Genomic DNA, 22,500 nt, shown 5'->3' with positions numbered 1-22,500 from the left:
ACCAGATGCATATTGGTGGCTATGGCTCCATGTATTATCCTCCATTGGAGGTCAGCTGTCCTCTTATCAATAGGCAGTTTGTATAAAGACCGCCAACAGCCTTATGGGGGGGGCACCTGGACCAAACATACCCGCCCACCTCGTAGATTTGACCCCTTCCAGGGAAGAGGCATGGGACACTTTTACACAAATGTTGTAAATGGCCTTCTTTCCCACCTCCTTGAACCCGCCCACCTCCTTGAACTCCCCCAGCTCCGGGGTATCGAAGGAAAGCAGCATCCCCACGTCCTCTTCAAATGCCCCCATCGCAGCACTGACAATCAGTGCAGGGAACACATAATCCAGACCCTCCTTCCACCGATCAGAATTGGAAGTGTCAGTCACATACTGCAGATGAAGCACTGGCAAGGAGTCACAGACCTCAGCGACGACCTTCCTCAGTAGGCGAGAAGACCGGATCCCCACTCTTTCTCCAGCTCCTCCAGCGATCTGCTGCTGCTCCACATAAGATGACCCAGCTTAGTACACCCCACACCAAACAGGCTGAACCCAGAGCACAGGACTAGATGGCAGTGTTATAAAAAAGAGGCTCTTCAAAAAGCCACATCTCTGGTGGCGTACCGGCCTTACGGGACATGTTGAAAACTCTCCAAGCCTGTATAACAGACTTATAGAATAGACAGGCCAGACAAATCACCCTCCTCTATAGCTTTAAGATGAAACTCTCCAAGCCTGTATAACAGACTTATAGAATGGAGACAGGCCAGACAAATCACCCTCCTCTATAGCTTTAAGATGAAACTCTCCAAGCCTGTAAGACAGACTTATAGAATAGAGACAGGCCAGACAAATCACCCTCCTCTGTAGCTTTAAGATGAAACTCTCCAAGCCTGTATAACAGACTTATAGAATAGAGACAGGCCAGACAAATCACCCTCCTCTGTAGCTTTAAGATGAAACTCTCCAAGCCTGTAAAACAGACTTATAGAATAGAGACAGGCCAGACAAATCACCCTCCTCTATAGCTTTAAGATGAAACTCTCCAAGCCTGTATAACAGACTTATAGAATAGACAGGCCAGACAAATCACCCTCCTCTATAGCTTTAAGATGAAACTCTCCAAGCCTGTATAACAGACTTATAGAATGGAGACAGGCCAGACAAATCACCCTCCTCTATAGCTTTAAGAGGAAAGGGTGCTTGTCTAAGCCCAAAGAGCCCGCTCTCCTCATCAGTGTGTAGGCTGTTGTCAACCCAGCTAGAACCATCACAGTACAACAGTCTCTGGGCTGCTAGAACCGTCACAGTACAACAGTCTCTGGGCTGCTAGAACCATCACTGTACAACAGTCTCTGGGCTGCTAGAACCATCACAGTACAACAGTCTCTGGGCTGCTAGAACCATCACAGTACTACAGTCTCTGGGCTGCTAGAACCATCACTGTACAACAGTCTCTGGGCTGCTAGAACCATCACTGTACAACAGTCTCTGGGCTGCTAGAACCGTCACTCTACAACAGTCTCTGGGCTGCTAGAACCATCACTGTACAACAGTCTCTGGGCTGCTAGAACCATCACTGTACAACAGTCTCTGGGCTGCTAGAACCATCACAGTACAACAGTCTCTGGGCTGCTAGAACCATCACTGTACAACAGTCTCTGGACTGCTAGAACCATCACAGTACAACAGTCTCTGGACTGCTAGAACCATCACAGTACAACAGTCTCTGGACTGCTAGAACCTTCACTGTACAACAGTCTCTGGGCTGCTGGAACCAACACAGTACAACAGTCTCTGGACTGCTAGAACCATCACAGTACAACAGTCTCTGGACTGCTAGAACCTTCACTGTACAACAGTCTCTGGGCTGCTGGAACCAACACAGTACAACAGTCTCTGGGCTGCTGGAACCAACACAGTACAACAGTCTCTGGGCTGCTTGAAGCCGGAAAGCCATGATCCTGGAAGAAATGTCCACCAGGCCTTGCCCACCTCGTGCAGCGGCAGGTACAGGGCTGCAGCTTTAATCCAGTGTTGTCCAGACCAGAAGAAATTGACAAGGGTCCTCTGAAGCTCTTGTATCAGACTCTTTGGTGGCTGTAAAATCATTAGTCTGTGTCACAGGGTAGAAGCAGCAAGATTATTAGCTACCAGGACCCGTCCCCTATAAGACAGCTGGAGTAGCACCCATTTCCACCTTGACAGTCTTGACACTTTAAAAAAAAAAAATATATATTTTTATTTTTTTACCTTTATTTAACCAGGCAAGTCAGTTAAGAACACATTCTTATTTTCAATGACAGCCTGGGAACAGTGGGTTAACTGCCTGTTCCGGGGCAGAACGACAGATTTGTACCTTGTCAGCTCGGGGGTTTGAACTCGCAACCTTCCGGTCCAACGCTCTAACCACTAGGCTACGCTGCCGCCCCACCTTCTCCACTACACCCATCAGAGCCTAGAAAACCCCCCAAAGTCTCTCTCATTGAATCATCCCATCTCTGCCCCACTGAAGCCCCCCTGGTAACTGTGGAGCAGACCCAGTCTGAAGCCCCCCTGGTAACCGTGGAGCAGACCCTATCTGAGCCCCCTGGTAACCGTGGAGCAGACCCTATCTGAAGCCCCCATGGTAACCGTGGAGCAGACCCAGTCTGAAGTCCCCCTTGTAACCGTGGGGCGGACCCAGTCTGAAGCCCCCCTGGTAACCGTGGAGCGGACCCCGTCTGAAACACCCCTGGTAACCGTGGAGCGGACCCCGTCTGAAGCTGACCTGCCCACAGCGATTCACTCTTTCCCCAATTGACTCTAGCTGAGGAGGCCCCTTCATACACCTTTTGAGCGTTTGAGAGAACCTTAACATCCTCAGCCCCTGTAATAAAAAAGTGCTATCTCGGGACACTTCGTTACTCCTGGCACAGAGGAACCAGTAAGCTTCACTCTTAAAAAACAAAGCATTGGTTCAATTTGCCAGACAATATAACTGCCCTGAAATTGGGCACCCCTGCCTGATGCCCCTTTGAAAATGGATGGGGCAACTCAAACCACCTTCACCATACATGAGGTCCCAGCATACAGTAAACTCATCCAAGACAAAAAAACATCCCCAAACCCAAAGGCTTTCATTGTCTTGAACAAGTACTGGTGGTCCACACGGTCAAAAGCCTTCTCCTGATCCAAAGAAAGTAAACCCACATTCGCATCAGACAGTTGACAAATGTCTAAAACATCTCTTATCAGAAACAGGTTATCAACTATAGAGTGGTCAGGTACACAGTCAGACTTGTCCTTGTGGACCAACAGCCCCAGATATTCTTTCAACCTGTTTGAGAGACATTTAGATACATTTTATATTCTGCACACAGCTATGCAATAGGTCGCCAATTTTATATAAGAGCCAAATCCCCTTTTTTGGCAACAATGAAAGCACCTCACATTGACAGGATACAGAAAGAGAACCCTCATGAAAAGATTCACACACCACTTCATAAAAATCCTCCCGAATAGACCCCCAAACGTGCTTATAGAACTCAGATGGTAAACCATCGATGCCAGGGGCCTGTTGAGAGCGGCATAACTGCTGTGGACAGCTCTTTCAGTGTAATGTCAAATCAAATCAAAACAAATGTATTTATATAGCCCTTCGTACATCAGCTGATATCTCAAAGTGCTGTACAGAAACCCAGCCTAAAACCCCAAACAGCAAGCAATGCAGGTGTAGAAGCACGGTAGCTAGGAAAAACTCCCTAGAAAGGCCAAAACCTAGGAAGAAACCTAGAGAGGAACCAGGCTATGTGGGGTGGCCAGTCCTCTTCTGGCTGTGCCGGGTGGAGATTATAACAGAACATGGCCAAGATGTTCAAATGTTCATAAATTACCAGTATGGTCGAATAATAATAAGGCAGAACAGTTGAAACTGGAGCAGCAGCACGGCCAGGTGGACTGGGGACAGCAAGGAGTCATCATGTCAGGTAGTCCTGGGGCATGTTCCTAGGGCTCAGGTCCTCCGAGAGAGAGAAAGAAAGAGAGAAGGAGAGAATTAGAGAACGCACACTTAGATTCACACAGGACACCGAATAGGACAGGAGAAGTACTCCAGATATAACAAACTGACCCTAGCCCCCCGACACATAAACTACTGCAGCATAAATACTGGAGGCTGAGACAGGAGGGGTCAGGAGACACTGTGGCCCCATCCGAGGACACCCCCGGACAGGGCCAAACAGGAAGGATATAACCCCACCCACTTTGCCAAAGCACAGCTCCCACACCACTAGAGGGATATCTTCAACCACCAACTTACCATCCTGAGACAAGGCTGAGTATAGCCCACAAAGATCTCCGCCATGGCACAACCCAAGGGGGGGCGCCAACCCAGACAGGATGACCACATCAGTGAATCAACCCACTCAGGTGACGCACCCCATGTCAGAGTCCAAAGCAACTCTCTGCTCAGGGCCCAATTGAGAAAGACCATGTAACAACTATTGAGTACACAGAGAATCACAATCCTCTGCCTTATAGAGGGCAGAGTAAAAATCCACAAAAACTATACACCCCTCTTGATCACAGAGTTCCAGTCCCCCCATAAAACTATACACCCCTATTGGTAACACTGTCTTAAGGTTTCCTTTACTTTATCAAAAACAACAGTACGCTCTGTACCCTCATTAGGAGCATAAACATTAAAAAAACGAAACAAATAAAAAAAACATAACATCCACTGTGACCAATAAAACCCGTCCCTTGACAATCTCTGTTGTAGATACCACAGTCACCCCTAAGCCTGAGGAAAACAAAATGTCCCCCCAGCACTGAAATTAGTACCATGACTGAGTACATGCTGCCCCTCCCACCACATACCCCAGTCAACCTCATTTTCCTCATTGCTATGTGTCTCCTGTAGGAAAACTACTTCTACTTCTAATTACTTCTAACACCCAAGCCCTCTTATTCCTGTCCCTTCCCCCATTAATACCGAGAGAACCTTAGTACCTCCATGTAGAAAAGAGAAAAGAAAGGCAGAAGAAACCACAGAGAAACCAGACAAAGAGAAAAAACACCCTATGAGGCATGATCATCATCATTGTTTTCATGTTCTCTGAACCTGACCACGTTTCCCACCACCTTTTGCTGCTGTGACAGCATTAACAAATCTCCTCCAGTGAAAACGCTTCTTCTCACTCAACTGGTCTAACCCCATAGCCTTCTGTAACATTACAGCTGACCTCACAAACTTATCAACATAAAAAAAATCTGCCAATTTGACAGATTTCCCCAAAGTCTGATCCAGGAACCCATTTACCATCTAGATTGTAAATTGAGTCGTCACCAGCTGCTATCTTATCAATAGAGATATCCATATCCTTCTCCTGATCCTCCTCAACTGAGGCCACAGTCTGACTCCCCTCTGCCACATCCCTCTCAACACTCCCCACTTGCAGCCCATCACTCGTGCCAGGCATCTCCTCCACTACCTGGTAGCCTAGCCCCTCCTGAACCTCATTACTCATGGTGGGCATCTCCTCCACTACCTGGTAGCCTAGCCCCTCCTGAACCTCATTACTCATAGTGGGCATCTCCTCCACTACCTGGGAGACTAGCCCCACCTGAACCTCATTACTCATAGTGGGCATCTCCTCCACTACCTGAGAGACTAGCCCCACCTGAACCTCATCTCATAGTGGGCATCTCCTCCACTACCTGGGAGCCTAGCTCCACCTGAACCCCCTCCTGTACCCCATTACTCGGGGGCATCTCCTCCACTACCTGGGAGCCTAGCCCACCTGAACCTCATTACTCGTAGTGGGCATCTCCTCCACTAAATGAGAGACTAGCCCCACCTGAACCTCATTACTCATAGTGGGCATCTCCTCCACTACCTGGGAGACTAGCCCCACCTGAACCTCATTACTCGTAGTGGGCATCTCCTCCACTACCTGGGAGACTAGCCCCACCTGAACCTCATTACTCGTAGTGGGCATCTCCTCCACTACCTGGGAGACTAGCCCCACCTGAACCTCATTACTCATAGTGGGCATCTCCTCCACTACCTGAGAGACTAGCCCCACCTGAACCTCATTACTCGTAGTGGGCATCTCCTCCACTACCTGGGAGCCTAGCCCCACCTGAACCTCATTACTCGTAGTGGGCATCTCCTCCACTACCTGGGAGACTAGCCCTACCTGAACCTCATTACTCGTGTGGGCAGCTCCTCCACTACCTGAGAGACTAGCCCCACCTGAACCTCATTACTCGTGGTGGGCATCTCCTCCACTACCTGAGAGACTAGCCCCACCTGAACCTCATTACTCGTAGTGGGCATCTCCTCCACTACCTGAGAGATTAGCTCCACATGAACCCCCTCCTGTACCCCAGCACTCGTACTGGGCACCTCCTCACCAGTCTGAGGAACTGGCTCTTCAGATACATCCTTACCTTCTACAACAATATTTTTCTGCTGCATAACATTTCCCTCTAATACAAGTTGCAACCCCGTGCCCTCAACACGGATAACTTGTTCCTCAGCAACAGGTGCTTGTGGCTGCTCTACCGCTGTCGACCCACCTCTCCCTACATCAGTGGGCCCAGGTGTTACGAGGACCACCTGCGTCCCTCCCTCTGCCTTCTCCCTTTTCGGGCAAGCATGTCGCTTATGGCCAACATCCCCGCACTCAAAAAACTGTTGTCTACCCGTACTAGGATAAGCCATATACGGTGTATTGTCATACTAGATTTTAAACGATAACTCCAAAGTCTGCTCCGGTGAGTCCAAAAACAGAAACACCTGTCGCCGAAACAACAGAACCTGTTTCAAAGCCGAGTGTTTTAAATGACAGAACCTGTTTCAAAGCCGAGTGTTTTAAATGACAGAACCTGTTTCAAAGCCGAGTGTTTTAAATGACAGAACCTGTTTCAAAGCCGAGTGTTTTAAATGACAGAACCTGTTTCAAAGCCGAGTGTTTTAAATGACAGAACCTGGTTCAACGCCGGAAATGACAGAACCTGTTTCAACTGTTTTGACAAACCTGTTTCCAGTGTTTTAACCCTGTTTCAACGCACGCTCCAATAGCTCATTGGGAATAAACGGAGTGTTTTAACCTGTTTCAAAAAAGACAGAACCTGTTTCAAAGCCGAGTGTTTTAAATGACAGAACCTGTTTCAAAGCCGGGTGTTTTAAATGACAGAACCTGGTTCAACGCCGAGTGTTTGCAACCCAATGGAACAATCTTAACTGAACTTGCAAATTTCCCAAACCGTAATAACGCACGCTCCAATAGCTCATTGGGAATAAACGGAGGTCATTCAAAATCGTTACCCTTGTTTATGGAGAAAAAAGCAGCCTAACTTGAATAAACATTAAGAAGTACACCATGCTCAACCATACGATCAACAAGACACTCTTCTTTAAGAAGTACACCATGCTCAACCATACGATCAACAAGACACTCTTCTTTAAGAAGTACACCATGCTCAACCATCCGATCAACAAGACACTCTTCTTTAAGAAGTACACCATGCTCAACCATACGATCAACAAGACACTCTTCTTTAAGAAGTACACCATGCTCAACCATACGATCAACAAGACCCTCTTCTTTAAGAAATACACCATGCTCAACCATACAATCAACAAGACACTTCTTTAAGAAGTACACCATGCTCAACCATACGATCAACAAGACACTCTTCTTTAAGAAGTACACCATGCTCAACCATACGATCAACAAGACACTTCTTTAAGAAGTACACCATGCTCAACCATACGATCAACAAGACACTTCTTTAAGAAGTACACCATGCTCAACCATATGATCAACAAGACACTTCTTTAAGAAGTACACCATGCTCAACCATACAATCAACAAGACAGACTTCTTTAAGAAGTACACCATGCTCAACCATACGATCAACAAGACCCTCTTCTTTAAGAAGTACACCATGCTCAACCATACGATCAACAAGACACTTCTTTAAGAAGTACACCATGCTCAACCATACAATCAACAAGACCCTCTTCTTTAAGAAATACACCATGCTCAACCATACGATCAACAAGACACTTCTTTAAGAAGTACACCATGCTCAACCATAGCTGATCAACAAGACCCTCTTCTTTAAGAAAACCACCACCACTTTATTCATCTGTGACACATAAGCAACAGAGAGAGACAGAGAGAGGGAGGGAGAGAGAGACAGACAGACAGTACAGATAGATAGACAGACAGACAGACAGACAGACAGACAGACAGGCTTGACAGACTGACAGATTCAGACAGACAGACTCACAGACAGACAGACAGACAGACAGACAGACAGACAGACAGACAGACAGACAGACAGACAGACAGACAGACAGACAGACAGACAGACAGACAGACAGACAGACAGACAGTTTTCGCCATGGTTTTTACAGCTGAAGGTGTATGTGTTCAACAGGCTCTCCACAGACTCAAGGCGGTGTGTGTGCGACTGGCAGTAGGACCGTGTACAGTGGAGGCATCAACAGTAGCTGTGATGTCTCACTTCCTGATGGGCTTGCCCTGGGTCTGGGGATTCGTACTGGGGTAAACTCACACCTCAACACAGTGTTACCTCTAGACAACAGTAGCTGTGATGTCTCACTTCCTGATGGGCTTGCCCTGGGTCTGGGGATTCGTACTGGGGTAAACACACACACACACCTCAACACAGTGTTACCTCTAGATAACAGTAGCTGTGATGTCTCACTTCCTGATGGGCTTGCCCTGGGTCTGGGGATTCGTACTGGGATAAACTCACACCTCAACACAGTGCTACCATTTTGGGTTGGAGGGTTTGTATTTTGTCCTATAATTCCTTCAATGTCATTGGAGAATCCAGTGGGTTCTGGAATCCAGTGGGTTCTGGAATCAGGTTTGTTCTGGAATCCAGTGGGTTCTGGAATCAGGTTTGTTCTGGAATCCAGTGGGTTCTGGAATCAGGTTTGTTCTGGAATCCAGTGGGTTCTGGGAGTCTTTAATAGTTGATTCTAACATTTGTATTTGATCATGTATATGTTTTTGCTGTTTGTTCTTTGTTATAGAGCCAAAAAGACTGGAGAAGTGGTTTATCCATTTATCCCTGTTTCAGATAGATACATAATTCTTCATGTTGTTAATTGTTTAGTGAGTCCAAATTTTCCCAGAGGTGGTTTGATTCTATGGATTATATTATAATCTTATAATATTATAATATATTGAGCTGATTTCTGACGTGCTGTTCCTTCTTTTTCCGTATTTCTGTATTGTTTTAGTGATTCACCATAGTGAAGGCGTAGACTCAGGTTTTCTGAGTCTCTATGTTTTTGGTTGGACAGGTTTCTCAATTTCTTTCTTAGGTTTTTGCATTCTTCATCAAACCATTTGTCATTGTTGTTCATTTTCTTAGGTTGTCTGCTTGACATTTTTTAGATTTGATAGGGAAGCTGAGAGGTCAAATATCCTGTTTAGGTTTTCTACTGTCAGGTTTACATCTTCACTATTACAGTGAAACATTTTGTCCGGGAAGTTGTCTAGAAGGGATTGAATTTGTTGCCTAATAGTGTTTTGTTAGGTTTCCACACTACTTTCCTTCCATCTATAGCATTTCTTAATATTATTCCGTTCCTTTGATGCTTCAAGATTGAGTATTGCTCTGTTCAAGTAGACTGTGATTTTGCTGTGGTCTGATATGGGTGTCAGTGGGCTGACTGTGAACGCTCTGAGAGACTCTGGGTTGAGGTCAGTGATAGTAGTGTCGTGTCTTTACTATCATTAACTGAATAATTCGTTTTTATCAAATAACTCTCTGTAATTAGTATTACGCAATTAAACTGATTAATCATGTAACTGTAATTAACTAGGAAGTCAGGACAGGCCTCTCTCATCTTTTTAAGTGGGAGAACTTGCACAATTGGTGGCTGACTAAATACTTTTTTGCCCCACTGTATATATATATATATATATATATATATATATATATATACAGTGTTGTAACAATGTACAAATGGTTAAAGTACACAAGGGAAAATAAATAAGCATAAATATGGGTTGTATTTACAATGGTGTTTGTTCTTCACTGGTTGCCCTTTTCTTGTGGCAACAGGTCACAAATCTTGCTGCTGTGATGGCACACTGTGGTATTTCACCCAGTAGATATGGGAGTTTATCAAAATTGGGTTTGTTTTCGAATTCTTTGTGGATCTGTGTAATCTGAGGGAAATATGTCTCTCTAATATGGTCATACATTGGGCAGGAGGTTAGGAAGTGCAGCTCAGTTTCTACCTCATTTTGTGGGCAGTGAGGACATAGCCTGTCTTCTCTTGAGAGCCAGGTCTGCCTACGGTGACCTTTCCCAATAGCAAGGCTATGCTCACTGAGTCTGTACATAGTCAAAGCTTTCCTTAAGTTTGGGTCAGTCACAGTGGTCGGGTATTCTGCCACTGTGTACTCTCTGTTTAGGGCCAAATAGCATTCTAGTTTGCTCTGTTTTTTTGTTAATTATTTCCAATGTGTCAAGTAATTATCTTTTTGTTTTCTCGTGATTTGGTTGGGTCTAATTGTGTTGCTGTCCTGGGGCTCTGTGGGGTCTGTTTGTGTTTGTGAACAGAGACCCAGGACCAGCTTGCTTAGGGGACTCTTCTCCAGGTTCATCTCTCTGTAGGTGATGGCTTTGTTATGGAAGGTTTGGGAATCACTTCCTTTTAGGTGGTTGTAGAATTTAACGGCTCTTTTCTGGATTTTGATAATTAGTGGGTATCGGCCTAATTCTGCTCTGCATTATTTGGTGTTCTACGTTGTACACGGAAGATATTTTTGCAGAATTCTGCGTGCAGAGTCTCAATTTGGTGTTTGTCCCATTTTGTGAATTCTTGGTTAGAGAGAGGACCCCAGACCTCACAATGGGCTCTATGACTGATTCAAGTATTTTTAGCCAGATCCTAATTGGTATGTTGAAATTTAGGTTCCTTTGGATGGCATAGAAGGCCCTTCTTGTCTCTCAGATCGTTCACAACTTTGGGGAAGTTACCTGTGGTGCTGATGTTTAGGCCAAGGTATGTATAGTTTTTTGTGTCCTCAAGGGCAACAGTGTCTAGATGGAATTTGTATTTGTGGTCCTGGCGACTGGACCTTTTTTGGAACACCAGTATTTTGGTCTTACTGAGATTTACTGTCAGGGTCCAGGTCTGACAGAATCTGTGCAGAAGATCTAGGTGCTGCTGTAGGCCCTCCTTGGTTGGTGACAGAAGCACCAGATCATCAGCAAAGAGTAGACATTTGACTTCAGATTCTAGTAGGGTGAGGCCGGGTGCTGCAGACTATTTTAATCTCTCTCTCTCTCTCCCTTTTTTTTTCTCTCTCTCTCTCCCTTTTTCTCTCTCTCTCTCTCTCGCTGTCTCATTCTCTCTCTCTCTGATGTCTCATTCTCTCTCTCCATCTCTCCCCCTCCCTCTCTCCCTCCCTCTCTCCCTCTCTCTCTATCTCCCTCTCTTTCTCCCTCTCTCTCTCTCTCTCTCTCCCTCTCTGTCTCTAGGTTTGTTCTGAGTGCTGTATCCCCAGCGGTGGTGGTGCCCTCCATGTTGTTACTCCAGAAGGATGGCTACGGTGTGGAGAAGGGAATCCCTACTCTGCTGATGGCTGCTGGGAGTTTTGATGACATCCTGGCCATCACAGCATTCACCACCTCTCTGGGCGTGGCCTTTGCCTCAGGTAACACACCTGGATGTACATTAGACATACACACGCACGCATGAGCACGCACACACACACACACACACATCCATGTGGAACGTCACATTTCAAAAAAGTGTTTAAGGTGAAGTTTAGATACAAACTCTGAATTTTTAAGGTTAGGTTTAAGTTTAGGCATTAAGTACACGTTCTTAAGGTTAACTCTGACTAGTTAAGGTAATGATTAAGGTTAACTCTGAATAGTTAAGGTAATGATTAAGGTTAACTCTGAATAGTTAAGGTAATGATTAAGGTGAACTCTGAATAGTTAAGGTAATGATTAAGGTGAACTCTGAATAGTTAAGGTAATGATTAAGGTGAACTCTGAATAGTTAAGGTAATGATTAAGGTTAACTCTGAATAGTTAAGGTAATGATTAAGGTTAACTCTGAATAGTTAAGGTAATGATTAAGGTTAACTCTGAATAGTTAAGGTAATGATTAAGGTTAACTCTGAATAGTTAAGGTAATGATTAAGGTTAACTCTGAATAGTTAAGGTAATGATTAAGGTTAACTCTGAATAGTTAAGGTAATGATTAAGGTTAACTCTGAAACTCTGTCTGTTTCCTGTAGACTCTACATGTCTCAACATACTAAGGGCTATTTCCTGTAGACTCTACATGTCTCAACATACTAAGGGCTGTTTCCTGTAGACTCTACATGTCTCAACATACTAAAGGCTGTTTCCTGTAGACTCTACATGTCTCAACATACTAAGGGCTGTTTCCTGTAGACTCTACATGTCTCAACATCTACATACTAAGGGCTGTTTCCGGTAGTTTCCTGTAGACTCTACATGTCTCAACATACTAAAGGGCTGTTTCCTGTAGACTCTACATGTCTCAACATACTAAGGGCTGTTTCCGGTAGTCTCTACATACTAAGGGCTGTTTCCTGTAGACTCTACATGTCTCAACATACTAAAGGGCTGTTTCCTGTAGACTCTACATGTCTCAACATACTAAAGGGCTGTTTTGTGTAAACTCTACATGTCTCAACATACTAAGGGCTGTTTCCGGTAGTCTCTACATACTAAGGGCAGTTTCCTGTAGACTCTACATGTCTCAACATACTAAGGGCTGTTTCCTGTAGACTCTACATGTCTCAACATACTAAAGGCTGTTTCCTGTAGACTCTACATGTGTCAACATACTAAAGGCTGTTTCCTGTAGACTCTACATGTCTCAACATACTAAAGGCTGTTTCCTGTAGACTCTACATGTGTCAACATACTAAAGGCTGTTTCCTGTAGACTCTACATGTCTCAACATACTAAAGGCTGTTTCCTGTAGACTCAATGTGTCAACATACTAAAGGCTGTTTCCTGTAGACTCTACATGTCTCAACATACTAAAGGCTGTTTCCTGTAGACTCTACATGTCTCAACATACTAAAGGGCTGTTTCCTGTAGACTCTACATGTCTCAACATACTAAAGGGCTGTTTCCTGTAGACTCTACATGTCTCAACATACTAAAGGCTGTTTCTTGTAGACTCTACATGGCTCAACATACTAAAGGCTGTTTCCGGAAGTCTCAACACACTAAAGGCTGTTTCCTGTAGACTCTACATGTCTCAACATACTAAAGGGCTGTTTCCTGTAGACTCTACATGTCTCAACATACTAAGGGCTGTTTTGTGTAGACTCAACATACTAAAGGCTGTTTCCTGTAGACTCTACTGTCTCAACACACTAAGGGCTGTTTCCTGTAGACTCTACATACTAAAGGCTGTTTCCTGTAGACTCTACATGTCTCAACATACTAAGGGCTGTTTCCTGTAGACTCTACATACTAAGGGCTGTTTCCTGTAGACTCTACATGTCTCAACATACTAAAGGCTGTTTCCTGTAGACTCTACTGTCTCAACACACTAAGGGCAGTTTCCTGTAGACTCTACATGTCTCAACATACTAAGGGCTGTTTCGTGTAGACTCAACATACTAAAGGCAGTTTCCTGTAGACTCTACATGTCTCAACATACTAAAGGGCTGTTTCCTATAGACTCTACATGTCTCAAAATACTAAAGGGCAGTTTCCTGTAGACTCTACATGTCTCAACATACTAAAGGGCTGTTTCCTGTAGACTCTACATGTCTCAACATACTAAAGGCTGTTTCTTGTAGACTCTACATGGCTCAACATACTAAAGGCTGTTTCCTGTAGACTCTACATGTCTCAACATACTAAAGGCTGTTTCCTGTAATCTCTACATGTCTCAACATACTAAAGGCTGTTTCCTGTAGACTCTACATGTCTCAACATACTAAAGGGCTGTTTCCTGTAGACTCTACATGTCTCAACATACTAAAGGCTGTTTCCTGTAGACTCTACATGTCTCAACATACTAAAGGCTGTTTCCTGTAGACTCTACATGTCTCAACATACTAAAGGCTGTTTCCTGTAGACTCTACATGTCTCAACATACTAAAGGCTGTTTCCTGTAGACTCTACATGTCTCAACATACTAAAGGCTGTTTCCTGTAGACTCTACATGTCTCAACATACTAAAGGCTGTTTCCTGTAACTCTACATGTCTCAACATACTAAAGGCTGTTTCCTGTAGACTCTACATGTCTCAACATACTAAAGGCTGTTTCCTGTAGACTCTACATGTCTCAACATACTAAAGGCTGTTTCCTGTGACTCTACATGTCTCAACATACTAAAGGCTGTTTCCTGTAGACTCTACATGTCTCAACATACTAAAGGCTGTTTCCTGTAATCTCTACATGTCTCAACACACTAAAGGCTGTTTCCGGTAGTCTCAACATACTAAAGGCTGTTTCCTGTAACTCTACATGTCTCAACATACTAAAGGCTGTTTCCTGTAGACTCTACATGTCTCAACATACTAAGGGCTGTTTCCTGTAGACTCTACATGTCTCAACATACTAAAGGCTGTTTCCTGTAGACTCTACATGTCTCAACATACTAAAGGCTGTTTCCTGTAGACTCTACATGTCTCAACATACTAAAGGCTGTTTCCTGTAGACTCTACATGTCTCAACACACTAAGGGCTGTTTCCTGTAGACTCTACATGTCTCAACATACTAAGGGCTGTTTCCTGTAGACTCTACATGTCTCAACATACTAAGGGCTGTTTCCTGTAGTCTCAACATACTAAAGGCTGTTTCCTGTAGACTCTACATGTCTCAACATACTAAAGGCTGTTTCCTGTAGACTCTACATGGCTCAACATACTAAAGGCTGTTTCCGGTAGTCTCAACACACTAAAGGCTGTTTCCTGTAGACTCTACATGTCTCAACATACTAAAGGGCTGTTTCCTGTAGACTCTACATGTCTCAACATACTAAGGGCTGTTTCCTGTAGACTCTACATGTCTCAACATACTAAAGGCTGTTTCCTGTAGACTCTACATGTCTCAACATACTAAAGGCTGTTTCCTGTAGACTCTACATGTCTCAACATACTAAAGGCTGTTTCCTGTAGACTCTACATGTCTCAACATACTAAAGGCTGTTTCCTGTAGACTCTACATGTCTCAACATACTAAGGGCTGTTTCCTGTAGACTCTACATGTGTCAACATACTAAGGGCTGTTTCCTGTAGACTCTACATGTCTCAACATACTAATGGCTGTTTCCTGTAGACTCTACATGTCTCAACATACAAAGGCTGTTTCCTGTAGACTCTACATACTAAAGGCTGTTTCCTGTAGACTCAACATACTAAAGGCTGTTTCCTGTAGACTCTACATGTCTCAACATACTAAGGGCTGTTTCCTGTAGACTCAACATACTAAAGGCTGTTTCCGGTAGTCTCAACACACTAAAGGCTGTTTCCTGTAGACTCTACATGTCTCAACATACTAAAGGCTGTTTCCTGTAGACTCTACATGTCTCAACATACTAAAGGCTGTTTCCTGTAGACTCTACATGTCTCAACATACTAAAGGCTGTTTCCTGTAGACTCTACATGTCTCAACATACTAAGGGCTGTTTCCTGTAGACTCTACATGTCTCAACATACTAAAGGCTGTTTCCTGTAGACTCTACATGTCTCAACATACTAAAGGCTGTTTCCTGTAGACTCTACATGTCTCAACATACTAAAGGCTGTTTCCTGTAGACTCTACATGTCTCAACATACTAAAGGCTGTTTCCTGTAGACTCTACATGACTCAACATACTAAAGGCTGTTTCCTGTAGACTCTACATGTCTCAACATACTAAAGGCTGTTTCCTGTAGACTCTACATGTCTCAACATACTAAAGGCTGTTTCCTGTAGACTCTACATGTCTCAACATACTAAGGGCTGTTTCCTGTAGACTCAACATACTAAAGGCTGTTTCCTGTAGACTCTACATGTCTCAACATACTAAGGGCTGTTTCCTGTAGACTCAACATACTAAAGGCTGTTTCCTGTAGACTCTACATGTCTCAACATACTAAAGGCTGTTTCCTGTAGACTCTACATGTCTCAACATACTAAAGGGCTGTTTCCTGTAGACTCTACATGTCTCAACATACTAAAGGCTGTTTCCTGTAGACTCTACATGTCTCAACATACTAAAGGCTGTTTCCTGTAGACTCTACTGTCTCAACACACTAAGGGCTGTTTCCTGTAGACTCTACATGTCTCAAAATACTAAAGGCTGTTTCCTGTAGACTCTACATGTCTCAACATACTAAGGGCTGTTTCCTGTAGACTCAACATACTAAAGGCTGTTTCCGGTAGTCTCAACACACTAAAGGCTGTTTCCTGTAGACTCTACATGTCTCACATACTAAAGGGCTGTTTCCTGTAGACTCTACATGTCTCAACATACTAAAGGGCTGTTTCCTGTAGACTCTACATGTCTCAACATACTAAAGGCTGTTTCTTGTAGACTCTACATGTCTCAACATACTAAAGGCTGTTTCTTGTAGACTCTACATGTCTCAACATACTAAAGGGCTGTTTCCTGTAGACTCTACATGTCTCAACATACTAAAGGCTGTTTCCTGTAGACTCTACATGTCTCAACATACTAAGGGCTGTTTCCTGTAGACTCAACATACTAAAGGCTGTTTCCTGTAGACTAGTCTCAACATACTAAAGGCTGTTTCCTGTAGACTCTACATGTCTCAACATACTAAAGGGCTGTTTCCTGTAGACTCTACATACTAAAGGCTGTTTCCTGTAGAATCTACATGGCTCAACATACTAAGGGCTGTTTCCTGTAGACTCTACATGTGTCAACATACTAAATGGCTGTTTCCTGTAGACTCTACATGTCTCAACATACTAAAGGCTGTTTCCTGTAGACTCTACATGTCTCAACATACTAAGGGCTGTTTCCTGTAGACTCAACATACTAAGAGCGGGTTCCTGTAGACTCAACATACTAATGGCTGTTTCCTGTAGACTCAACATACTAAAGGCTGTTTCCGGTAGTCTCAACACACTAAAGGCTGTTTCCTGTAGACTCTACATGTCTCAACATACTAAAGGCTGTTTCTTGTAGACTCTACATGGCTCAACATACTAAAGGCTGTGTAATCTCTACATGTCTCAACACACTAAAGGCTGTTTCCTGTAGACTCTACATGTCTCAACATACTAAAGGCTGTTTCCTGTAGACTCTACATGTCTCAACATACTAAAGGCTGTTTCCTGTAGACTCTACATGTCTCAACATACTAAAGGCTGTTTCCTGTAGACTCTACATGTCTCAACATACTAAAGGCTGTTTCCTGTAGACTCTACATGTCTCAACATACTAAAGGGCTGTTTCCTGTAGACTCTACATGTCTCAACATACTAAAGGCTGTTTCCTGTAGACTCTACATGTCTCAACATACTAAAGGCTGTTTCCTGTAGACTCAACATGTCTCAACATACTAAAGGCTGTTTCCTGTAGACTCTACATGTATCAACATACTAAAGGGCTGTTTCCTGTAGACTCTACATGTCTAAACATACTAAAGGCTGTTTCCTGTAGACTCTACATGTCTCTACATACTAAAGGCTGTTTCCTGTAGACTCTACTGTCTCAACATACTAAGGGCTGTTTCCAGTAGTCTCTACATACTAAAGGCTGTTTCCTGTAGACTCTACATGTCTCAACATACTAAGGGCTGTTTCCTGTAGTCTCTACATACATACTAAAGGCTGTTTCCTGTAGACTCTACATGTCTCAACATACTAAAGGCTGTTTCCTGTAGACTCTACATGTCTCAACATACTAAGGGCTGTTTCCTGTAGACTCTACATGTCTCAACATACTAAAGGCTGTTTCCTGTAGACTCTACATGTCTCAACATACTAAGGGCTGTTTCCTGTAGACTCTACATGTCTCAACATACTAAAGGCTGTTTCCTGTAGACTCTACATGTCTCAACATACTAAAGGCTGTTTCCTGTAGACTCTACATGTCTCAACATACTAAAGGCTGTTTCCTGTAGACTCTACATGTCTCAACTACTAAGGCTGTTTCCTGTAGACTCTACATGTCTCAACATACTAAAGGCTGTTTCCTGTAGACTCTACATGTCTCAACATACTAAAGGCTGTTTCCTGTAGACTCTACATGTCTCAACATACTAAAGGCTGTTTCCTGTAGACTCTACATGTCTCAACATACTAAAGGCTGTTTCCTGTAGACTCTACATGTCTCAACATACTAATGGCTGTTTCCTGTAGACTCTACATACTAAAGGCTGTTTCCTGTAGACTCTAATGTCTCACATACTAAGGCTGTTTCCTGTAGACTCTACATGTCTCAACATACTAAAGGCTGTTTCCTGTAGACTCTACATGTCTCAACATACTAAAGGCTGTTTCCTGTAGACTCTACATGTCTCAACATACTAAAGGCTGTTTCCTGTAGACTCTACATGTCTCAACATACTAAAGGGCTGTTTCCTGTAGACTCTACATGTCTCAACATACTAAGGGCTGTTTCCAGTAGACTCTACATGTCTCAACATACTAAAGGCTGTTTCCTGTAGACTCTACATGTCTCAACATACTAAAGGCTGTTTTGTGACTCTACATGTCTCAACATACTAAAGGCTGTTTCCTGTAGACTCTACATGTCTCAACATACTAAAGGCTGTTTCCTGTAGACTCTACATGTGTCAACATACTAAAGGCTGTTTCCTGTAGACTCTACATGTCTCAACATACTAAAGGCTGTTTCCTGTAGACTCTACATGTCTCAACATACTAAGGGCTGTTTCCTGTAGACTCTACATGTCTCAACATACTAAAGGCTGTTTCCTGTAGACTCTACATGTCTCAACATACTAAAGGCTGTTTCCTGTAGACTCTACATGTCTCAACATACTAAAGGCTGTTTCCTGTAGACTCTACATGTCTCAACATACTAAGGGCTGTTTCCTGTAGACTCAACATACTAAGGGCTGTTTCCTGTAGACTCAACATACTAAGGGCGGTTTCCTGTAGACTCAACATACTAAAGGCTGTTTCCTGTAGACTTTACATGTCTCAACATACTAAAGGCTGTTTCCTGTAGACTCGACAGGTCTCAACATACTAAAGACTGTTTCCTGTAGTCTCTACATGTCTCAACATACTAAAGGCTGTTTCCTGTAGACTCGACATGGCTCAATGTGATGAAAGGCGTGCTAGAGGTGGTAGGAGGATCAGCGGCTGGCCTGGTGCTAGGACTCTTCATCTGTTTCTTCCCCAGTCAGGATCAGGTAAAGACCTATCTGTCTTCCTTCCCTGTAGTGTCCAGGTCCAAAGTAGTGCACTATATAGGGAATAGGGTTCTATATCGAATCAAATCAAATGTATTTTTTATTTTATATAGCCCTTCGTACATCAGCTGATATCTCAAAGTGCTGTACAGAAACCCAGCCTAAAACCCCAAACAGCAAGCAATGCAGGTGTAGAAGCATGGTGGCTAGGAAAAACTCCCTAGAAAGGCCAAAACCTAGGAAGAAACCTAGAGAGGAACCAGGCTATGTGGGGTGGCCAGTCCTCTTCTGGCTGTGCCGGGTGGAGATTATAACAGAACATGGCCAAGATGTTCAAATGTTCATAAATGACCTGCATGGTCCAATACTAATAAGGCAGAACAGTTGAAACTGGAGCAGCAGCATGGCCAGGTGGACTGGGGACAGCAAGGAGTCATCATGTCAGGTAGTCCTGGGGCATGGTCCTAGGGCTCAGGTCCTCCGAGAGAGAGAAAGAAAGAGAGAAGGAGAGAATTAGAGAATGCACACTTAGATTCACACAGGACACCGAATAGGACAGGAGAAGTACTCCAGATATAACAAACTGACCCTAGCCCCCCAACACAAACTACTGCAGCATAAATACTGGAGGCTGAGACAGGAGGTGTCAGGAGACACTGTGGCCCCATCCGAGGACACCCCCGGACAGGGCCAAACAGGAAGGATATAACCCCACCCACTTTGCCAAAGCACAGCCCCCACACCACTAGAGGGATATCTTCAACCACCAACTTACCATCCTGAGACAAGGCTGAGTATAGCCCACAAACATCTCCGCCACGGCACAACCCAAGGGGGGCCAACCCAGACAGGATGACCACATCAGTGAATCAACCCAATCAGGTGACGCACCCCTTCCAGGGACGGCATGAGAGAGCCCCAGTAAGCCAGTGACTCAGCCCCTGTAATAGGGTTAGAGGCAGAGAATCCCAGTGGAAAGAGGGGAACCGGCCAGGCAGAGACAGCAAGGGCGGTTCTTTGCTCCAGAGCCTTTCCGTTCACCTTCTCACTCCTGGGCCAGACTACACTCAATCATATGACCCACTAAAGAGATGAGTCTTCAGTAAAGACTTAAAGGTTGAGACCGAGTTTGCGTCTCTGACATGGGTAGGCAGACCGTTCCATAAAAATGGAGCTCTATAGGAGAAAGCCCTGCCTCCAGCTGTTTGCTTAGAAATTCTAGGGACAATTAGGAGGCCTGCGTCTTGTGACCGTAGCGTACGTGTAGGTATGTACGGCAGGACCAAATCAGAGAGATAGGTAGGAGCAAGCCCATGTAATGCTTTGTAGGTTAGCAGTAAAACCTTGAAATCAGCCCTTGCTTTGACAGGAAGCCAGTGTAGAGAGGCTAGCACTGGAGTAATATGATCAAATTTTTGGGTTCTAGTCAGGATTCTAGCAGCCGTATTTAGCACTAACTGAAGTTTATTTAGTGCTTTATCCGGGTAGCCGGAAAGTAGAGCATTGCAGTAATCTAACCTAGAAGTGACAAAAGCATGGATTAATTTTTCTGCATCATTTTTGGACAGAAAGTTTCTGATTTTTGCAATGTTACGTAGATGGAAAAAAGCTGTCCTTGAAATGGTCTTGATATGTTCTTCAAAAGAGAAATCAGGGTCCAGAGTAACGCCAAGGTCCTTCACAGTTTTATTTGAGACGACTGTACAACCATTAAGATTAATTGTCAGATTCAACAGAAGATCTCTTTGTTTTTTGGGACCTAGAACAAGCATCTCTGTTTTGTCCGAGTTTAATAGTAGAAAGTTTGCAGCCATCCACCTATAGGGCTCTGGTCTAAAGTAGTGCACTATATAGGGAATAGGATTCTATAGGGCTCTGGTCTAAAGTAGTGCACAATATAGGGAATAGGGTTCTATACGGCTCTGGTCTAAAGTAGTGCACAATATAGGGAATAGGGTTCTATAGGGCTCTGGTCTAAAGTAGTGCACTATATAGGGAATAGGGTTCTATAGGGTTCTGGTCTAAAGTAGTGCACTATATAGGGAATAGGGTTCTATAGGGCTCTGGTCTAAAGTAGTGCACTATATAGGGAATAGGGTTCCATAGGGTTCTGGTCAAAAGTAGTGCACTATATAGGGAATAGGGTTCTATAGGGATCTGGTCTAAAGTAGTGCACTATATATAGGGAATTGGGTTCTATAGGGCCCTGGTCTAAAGTAGTGCACTATGTAGGGAATAGGGTTCTATAGGGCCCTGGTCTAAAGTAGTGCACAGTATAGGGAATAGGGTTCTATAGGACTCTGGTCTAAAGTAGTGCACTATATAGGGAATAGGGTTCTATAGGGTTCTGGTCTAAAGTAGTGCACTATATAGGGAATAGGGTTCTATAGAGCCCTGGTCTAAAGTAGTGCACTATATAGGGAATAGGGTTCCATAGGGCCCTGGTCTAAAGTAGTGCACTATATAGGGAATAGGGTTCTGTAGGGCTCTGGTCTAAAGTAGTGCACTATATAGGGAATAGGGTTCTATAGGGCCCTGGTCTAAAGTAGTGCACTCTATAGGGAATAGGGTTCTATAGGGCTCTGGTCTAAAGTAGTGCACTTCTATAGGGCTCTGGTCTAAAGTAGTGCACTTTGTAGGGAATAGGGTTCTATAGGGCCCTGGTCTAAAGTAGTGCACTCTATAGGGAATAGGGTTCTATAGGGCTCTGGTCTAAAGTAGTGCACTATATAGGGAATAGGGTTCTATAGGGCTCTGGTCTAAAGTAGTGCACTTTGTAGGGAATAGGGTTCCATTTGGGATCCCATGGAGTATGTTTGTTTGTGGTTGTTGAAATGTGAGTCTGCTGGTTTAGTCTCTCTGTCTATCTCTCTGTCTATCTCTCTGTCTATCTCTCTGTCTATCTCTCTGTCTATCTCTCTGTCTATCTCTCTGTCTATCTCTCTCTGTCTATCTCTCTCTGTCTATCTCTCTGTCTATCTCTCTGTCTATCTCTCTGTCTATCTCTCTCTGTCTATCTCTCTGTCTATCTCTCTGTCTCTCTCTCTGTCTCTCTCTCTGTCTATCTCTCTGTCTATCTCTCTCTGTCTATCTCTCTGTCTATCTC

The 22,500-nt window shown here is 44.0% G+C and overlaps 1 protein-coding gene across 1 annotated transcript in view; it reads left to right on the top strand.

Moving 5' to 3' along the window:
- Window positions 1–22,500, top strand: part of LOC112238796 (sodium/hydrogen exchanger 9B2) — a 47,714-nt gene that overhangs the window by 10,039 nt on the left and 15,175 nt on the right. The window contains 3 exon segments of the mRNA XM_042298553.1: window positions 8,434–8,561; window positions 11,527–11,702; window positions 19,288–19,394. Of these exon segments, the coding sequence (XP_042154487.1) occupies window positions 8,434–8,561; window positions 11,527–11,702; window positions 19,288–19,394 (411 nt within the window).

Source organism: Oncorhynchus tshawytscha, linkage group LG15, assembly GCF_018296145.1.
Source record: "Oncorhynchus tshawytscha isolate Ot180627B linkage group LG15, Otsh_v2.0, whole genome shotgun sequence".
NCBI classification, from domain to species: domain Eukaryota; kingdom Metazoa; phylum Chordata; class Actinopteri; order Salmoniformes; family Salmonidae; genus Oncorhynchus; species Oncorhynchus tshawytscha.
Note: the sequence above shows the minus strand (reverse complement) of the source record. Positions and strands in the feature narration are given on the sequence as shown.